Genomic DNA, 7,390 nt, shown 5'->3' with positions numbered 1-7,390 from the left:
GTTAGCCTGGAAGTTTAGCTTCCACATTTACCAGCTTCCCTTTGATCTCGGTAGGAAAAATACATGAGCGACTATGAACGTGGCGAACGGCTCGTTCACACATCGGCAAAGTGCTTTTCAACGGCGACGGGACAAAAAAAAAACTAAAACAAACAAACCAGTGAACAGACGCATCCTTTCACTCAGCAGCTGCCATTTTAAAGTGCTTTCAACCTCAAGCCCCGCCCCCTTTCTTTCTTTAAAGTCTCTCTCAGCGGCACGTGCACGACGCGGCCACCATGTCCTCCAGCTGCCGGTACTCCACCTTCTTCTTGTGCACCAGCAGCACGCTCATGGGATTGTACTTGTACGGCACGCAGGACGGCGGCGGCACGTCGCCGACGCCCAGCTCGCTGATGAACGTCTGGATGATGGCGTGGTTGGGCGAGTGGAGGCCGTACGTCAGCACCCGGGGGCAGTTCCCCTGGCAGAAGTGCGGGTTGTACACCCGCGGCTCGATGAAGTAGTCGCCCAGGCCCAGCTCGTCCACGGAGAGGCGGAACGAGTGCAGCTTGCAGCGGTTCTTGGGCGCCGCCATCTTGCGCTTGATGCCGGGGATGTCGGAGATGATGGAGGACCGCGGGGCGGTGGAGAAGGAGGAGGAGGCGGAGGTGGAGGAGGTGGGGGCGTTCGTCAGGACGTCCAGCAGCAGGTCTTTGGCGTCCGACGGGGAAAGGTCTTTGGAGCGGCGGCGCCGGAGGGACGGGTGCCGCGGCCCGAGCCGCCTCGTGACGTTGGCCCATTCCGGCCCGAGCAAGTCGCCCATCCAGTCCTTCGCCTCACGCTCCTCCTCCAGGTACAGGAGCAGCGACGGGGCCTCCAGGTGGGGTTCCCTCCTCCGCCTTTTTCGGAACCACCACCCCGCGAGGCCGCCGCCGCCCTCCTCCTCCTCCTCCTCTTCCTCCTCTTCCTCCTCTTCCTCCTCCGTGCACCGGTACCGGGCCGTGAGGGTCAGTTGGCCGCCCGCCCGCCGCACGTGGGCCGTGATGTCCGTCTCGGTCCACCGCTCGTGGGGCTCGAGGGTGACCGGGCTGGCTTTGCTGCCCAGGGAGGTGATCTGGGCCCGGCAGCGGGGCGGCGCGAGGGGCCGGGAGGAAGAGGAGGAGGAGGAAGAGCGGAGGTGGATGAACGAGGCTCTGATCAGCTGCTCCGAGGGAACAGTGTCCAGGTTGTACTGCACTGTGAATTTGTAGTGGTGGTCTGAGGAGAGAAGAGAGGCGACTCGGTTAAAAAAAAAAAAAGTTCTGATCTAGCAAGTTGCATTATGGGAAGTGTAGGATCCAGTTGGTTTTTTATAGCTTGACCCACAAGGGAAAAACAAGTCTTACCATCTTAAATCCATTAAAAAAAAGTTTAAAAAAAGTTTAAAAAAAGAGTTAAAACTCAGTTAAAAAAGAGACTTTTTACCTAAGATGCTTAGGGCTGAATTTGACACTTCGACCAAGTTGCATTATGGGAAGTGTAGGATCCAGTGTTTTTTTTTTAGCTTGACCCACAAGGAAAAAAAAAAACTTACGATCTTAGATTCATTAAAAAAAAACTAAACAATTTAAAGGTTGTTTTTAAATATCGAAGTGTTTTTGGTTGTTCCATCAAATAGATTAAACATTGCTTCATTGTAACTGAGACAGACACACACACACACACACACACACACACACACACACACACACACACACACACACACACACACACACACACACACACAAAATACCAGTGTAGAACTGCTCGTTACAAGTCCTATATTTCAAAAAATTGTACTGAAGTAAAAGTTATTGACGAATGTCATATTCCTGATTATATATTATTGGATTATTGATATTATAAATTTTGTATCCTGCTTTGTGGCTTATGAGTTTCCCCACTGGGGGTCAATAATGTCTGATCTTTAGCTTTATTAAAACGTATATTATTCATCTGAATTAGCAGAAGCAGACAGTTTACAAAATACAAATAATGCATTGATAAAAAGTGCAATATTTACCGTAAAGCGGCTCTAAAACTAAACGTCCGCGCACTAGATTACTCCCCACCAGTAACACCCAGTATCTTAAACTGGTTCCCACACTGCAGGCTCACCTCTCGAGGCCGGCAGGTGGCGCACCGACGACGCGGACGGCCTCAGCAGCCGCACCGTGTTGCAGCCGAACTTCCGGTGCTGTTTGGGCCGGCCGTCCGGCTCCGCGGCGCTGCGGTACAAGCTCAGCATGAACTGCAGGTTCTGGTCCGCCGTCTGCGCGTGCGTCAGCGGCCGCTGGTGGCTGTGCTGGTGGCCGTGGGAGCGCGCGCCCTTGTGCCTCGGCGCGCTCTGGTGACTCCGGCGGCTGCGCGCCAGCGCGCGCTGATTGGACGCCATCTTCCGCCCGGCCGCCGCTCCGCAGGTGCAGGTGAACAGGAAGACGAAGCAGGACAGCACGCACACGCGCAGTAAGTCGTGTTTGGCGCGGGTCGCCTTCATGTTTGTTATAATGTTAATATATATATATATAAAACAACAACAACTACAACCTCTGGCGCTAGCGAGCTCCACGCACGAGGCTGTCGTTGGCAACCATCCTCTGCGCGGCCAAGGGGCGGGATTTACGGGCTCACCTGGTTCCGGCCATTTTGGACTGTCAACTTCCTGAAACTGACTGGTGACCTCTAATTAACCCCTGGAGCGCGCGTGGGACGCAACAAGTAGCGTCAGAAAGTCACGTGACCGGCGCGTAAAAGCTGCGCCAAAATGGATTTAACATAAAGTCTTTGTTTACTCTCGTGCTTGTTTTCATTTATTTGTCAATTTTTTGTTGTATATCTTCAGAATAATAACTTTATTTATACAGCACCTTTTTTAAAAACTAAGTGTTTTTGCTCTACAGAGAAGCAAAGTATAGTTGTACATAACTTAAATACCAGTAAACAAAAGAAGGACCATAAGTGTTCTGTTTGTTTGTTTTTGTTTGCTTTGTCTTTCCATTTTTGTTCCGTTTCTATGTCTCTTGTCCCCGATGTAAAGCGTCTTTGTGTACTCAGAAAAGCGCTATAAAAGTTTGAATTATTATTATTATTATTGTTATTATAAAGGCAATGAATACATAAAAATCTAACAAAAAGAAAAAATGGAATCGAAAACAAACAAATAAATAAAATATGCATAAAAATTAAACATTAAAGGACGACATCACTTCAAAGCAATTCTATAAAAATGGGTTTTAAGAAGTGATTTAAAAGAAGTGTTTGATTCTGCAAACCTTAATATTATAGTATTATGTTGTAATACTTTAATGTATCGTTCTACTGTGTTCCTGGACAACTTTAAAAGGTGAAACAAACATTTCTAGATTCATAACTTTAATAAAGACCAACTTTACATGGTGCGTCTTGATTTTATGGCAATAATAAATAACCTATAAAATAAAATTGTCAGACTAAGAAAAAAAAATCAAGCAACAATATTTGGCAAAAGCAACAAAGTTAAATAAAAGTTAGAATTAAAGATTTAAACGGTCTACGGAAAATGACAATTTCTGTGATTTCAATGCATCAACCTTCACTTCTTTTAAAACCTCATTCATTCATAAAATAAATGCAATGTGGCCGAGTGCAGCAGCAAACTGGACTCTCTTAGTGTCCGTAAACGTTTACATTTAGGAGATAAACACGAAGATAAAAGTAATAAAAAAAAGAAGCAAAGCAACAACATGCTGAATTCTGTAAAGGACTTAAATGAAGGTTTTAAGATGTCTCGCTTTGGCGCCACCCGGTGGTGCAATGAAGCATTTGAAACCGGCGTCTACTTCATGAAATACTGTGACTGGAGTACTTCTACTTCACTACGATTCAGAGGAAGTGTTGTACTTTGTATTCCTCTCCATTTATTTGACACTTATATACTTTTAACATATTAAAAAAAACACATAATCTGCTTCTATGAGGTGATATTAATCCACCAAAAAGTATTACAACTGGTTCCACATTGACGGACTACAACAATACAATGCTGTATTTCTATATTTAATCTGTACTGGGAATTATAAAGTTTCTTGCTGTCAGTAAAATACTATTTTTTTAAATAATTACAAACTACAGTAAGGTGTGGTATTCTTTTGACAGTAGAACTATTTTATTTTGTACGTAGCTTACTGCTAAAATTGCTAAAATTACAGTAGAAATGTGTATTTGAACCTGATTGAAGGATCTGAGAATTTCTTGCACCACTTTTCTTGATCTTTGGTAAAGAAAAACTAAAAATCATGTTTTGCATTGTGGTTGTTTTCAGACTATATTTGCAGCTTCTAATTGCAGTTTTCATATTTTCTATATATATAAATAGTTTGATCTTGTATACGTTGACGCCTGAGAGCTTTGTGATCTGCTGTTTCTGCAAAAACGTCCTGACAGAAACATGAGCTGGAGAAAACAAACTAGATCTCACCACCAACCCAAATATTACATCTGAGAGTTTCCATGATGAAGTTGAAATAAAAAATGTTTTTAAAGGTTGTCTGACGGACCAAAACAAACCAAGTAGGATGTCTGGGCATGTTCACATCTTTGATTCTCCTCGTCTTACTTGCTCTTTCTCTTGACACACAGAAACACACACACAGAGATGGCCACCCGTTCACACACACACACAGACAGACACACACACACTCAGTTAAGTGGTGACATTCCACAACAGTGATTGTCTGCAACCCCGATCATTTCAGTCTGCAGGGAGAGTGTGGGAAAACTTTTTTTGGGGGGGGTTTCTGAGGCAGAAATAAGTTTAATTACATAAAGAACATTTTACCAAAATAAATGCAAACTGTCCCAACTTCAAATCCCATTCACATTTGTTTGCATTATTTCCATACAAAGCAGCTTTAATAGCTATCTGAGGAAGTCTGATTGCACATTTTTGTCGGTTAAATACAGTCCCAAAATGGTCACGTACGCTTAGAAGAAGAAAAAAGATAATAAAGGATAATGAGTGTCACGCAGTAGGTTTGGCTCCTTTTTGAGAGCTGCTGAATTTTTGAATTTCAACTCAAAACCACATTATACATAATCTTTTCTCCGTTAAAATAATGTTTTATGCATTGGTTGTGTATGAATAAGCTATAGTTTTAATTTAATGTTGGAAAGTTGAATCTATAAAATGATACTTGCGTGCAGCACCTCACATTGGTGGAAGAAATACTCAGTACTTCAGTAAAAGTAGCAATACACAGTGTAGAAATACTCAGTACTTCAGTAAAAGTAGCAATACACAGTGTAGAAATACTCTGTTTCCATTTAAAGACCATTATGCAGAATGGCACATTTCAGAAGAATGCATATCATATTATATTATTGAATTATAATTATTCATGCATGTGAAGGTGAAGCTATTTTTAATGACTTCATATACTACTGGGTAGCTTATGATTAATAAAGTTATTCTATATTATACATAATCATTTGTTAGTGTATTATAGTTTGTGTTATGAATCAGATTCTTCAAAGTAGCCTAACTAAAGACATTAAATGAATAAAATAACAATAATTGTCTCTGAATTGAAGTGAATCAAAGTACTTATTGTGTAGTAGCCAAATTTATACGTTATTCCTGTGGGATTTGTACAATAAGCCCTCTAAATATTATTATTGGAGCACTAAAATGATCTTCCTTCTTTGGGTATAAATTCGGCATGCTGTCATCAAAAGAAGCGGTGATAGTTTCTGCAGGGCTCGGGGGTAAAGTGGCGGGTGTCACGTTACAAATGAGCGGCCATCCACTCGACTGTGATTTGGGTTGTAGTACTACAATACAGCGGTTGTTGCGCTAGTTGCCCCGCCCCCCTCCTCGCTTCTCATTGGCCGAGTGCTGCCAGAGTCTCTCTGCTATTGGTGGACCCCTCCTGTCAGTCACATCCTGCCGTTGGAATGAGTTTCCCCAAAGTTTTGTCGCTGGCGTCGAAGCTAGCAAAGGTAACCGGAAGCAGTTGATGTAGATGTCAAAATAAAAGCGCTATATTTGATATTTTGAGAGAAGTATTAGCATTTATTAACTTAAACAGACACAGCATTATTTTAAATAGTCGTATGAGTAAATATCAAGCGACATTGGAGTAGTCAAATACGCTAACTTCTACTTTCTCTCAGCGTGAAACACCCTTGACCGGAAGTGGTGAACGACATTGCTCGTAACGGTCGCGCGCGTGACACTAACTACAACTTTTTCTCCCTCCCCCGTCCTCCCACTCGCTCCGTCCTTTCTACCCATCCATTCGTTGTTTGTTGGAGCGGTGATGGAGAAGCCGAGGCACCGACACCGGCGCCGCTAGCGAGCTACCAGCACGACGGAGCGAGCGAGAGAGAGAGGCGAACTAACGGACCGTCGGGAGAGAATGGAGACGGTCGAGCAGCTCGTCTCCTTCCACCACATTCAGGTCCAGTTGAGCGGGGGCGCGCCTTGGGGGTTCACGCTGAAAGGAGGGCTCGAGCACGGGGAGCCGCTCATCATCACCAAAGTGAGTTCACCACAACAATGTGACATTATGTGTAAGAAAACAACCACTAAAACTGACCCCAATGGGTTTACACTGCACTTTGTTGTCATTTTTATTAATATTTTATTTTTGGGGTTTCATATTTGCATTGTATTCGTACTGCAGGGGTTTTATTTTGAAAGGATGTGGTGGTTGCAACACTCCAGCTCCACCAAAACAGCAATTGTGGTTTGTTTTGCTCAGTTTAAACCTTTCAACCCAATGCAAAAACAAAAAAAAGTCATGCAAACTGCTTGTCCTGCATCTTCATTTGTTGACTTCTGCATGGATGGATTTATCCTCCTCCTCCTCTTCCTCTTCCTCTTCTGCAGAGAATAACAAAAAGCCATTGTTGTTCCAAGCAAACAAATATCCGGGCAAGTTGATGTTTGTCAGCTGTCATTGTGCACGAGTATTTTAAAAGCAGCCGGATGCTTAAACTTGGTAGTTGAACGTGGTGCTAAAGAGGAAGGTGCCGGGCAAAATGAGGCTCCTCTTCTTCATCTTCCTCTCACAGCTTTCACTATAAGGTAGAAATGCCCCCCAAGAGCTGACAGACGACTAGAAAAACACCTGGAGACGTCAAAAAAGCTTTTAGGCTCTCGACCAAGAAGTGCAGAGGGTAGTTTGTGTATGTGTGTGTGTGTGTGTGTGTGTGTGTGTGTGTGTGTGTGTGTGTTTTAGGGGACGTTGGAGAGCTCTTTATTTAATGTGTGCTTTCAGATTTTTTGACGTGACCTCGTCTGCGTGGCGATAAAAGTTCGTGGGGGAGGACGTCGTTTCCTCCCGGCTCTTCTCACGGTTTTCACGCCGTTAGAAATAAGGAGGGTGTCTTTGAATTACTGCGAGTAATT

At 43.8% G+C, this 7,390-nt stretch overlaps 2 protein-coding genes across 2 annotated transcripts in view; one reads left to right on the top strand and one right to left on the bottom strand.

Annotated features, from left to right (window-relative positions):
• Positions 1-250: 250 nt before the first annotated feature.
• bmp15 (bone morphogenetic protein 15) lies at positions 251-2,497 on the bottom strand (the record flags this gene model as incomplete). Its single annotated transcript, XM_079214867.1, has 2 exons — positions 251-1,239; positions 2,119-2,497. 2 exons carry the CDS (start codon positions 2,495-2,497, stop codon positions 251-253), a joined length of 1,368 nt encoding a protein of 455 aa, XP_079070993.1.
• A 3,898-nt stretch (positions 2,498-6,395) lies between these two features.
• Positions 6,396-7,390, top strand: part of shroom4 (shroom family member 4) — a gene marked incomplete at both ends in the record, with an annotated part of 48,948 nt that continues 47,953 nt past the window's right edge. The window contains one exon of the mRNA XM_079215838.1: positions 6,396-6,518. Within this exon, the coding sequence (XP_079071964.1) occupies positions 6,396-6,518 (123 nt within the window). The remainder of the gene's footprint in view (positions 6,519-7,390) is intronic.

This window comes from Taurulus bubalis (assembly GCF_910589615.1).
Source record: "Taurulus bubalis genome assembly, chromosome: 3".
Lineage (NCBI taxonomy): Eukaryota > Metazoa > Chordata > Actinopteri > Perciformes > Cottidae > Taurulus > Taurulus bubalis.
This window is presented reverse-complemented; position numbering and strand designations above follow the sequence as displayed.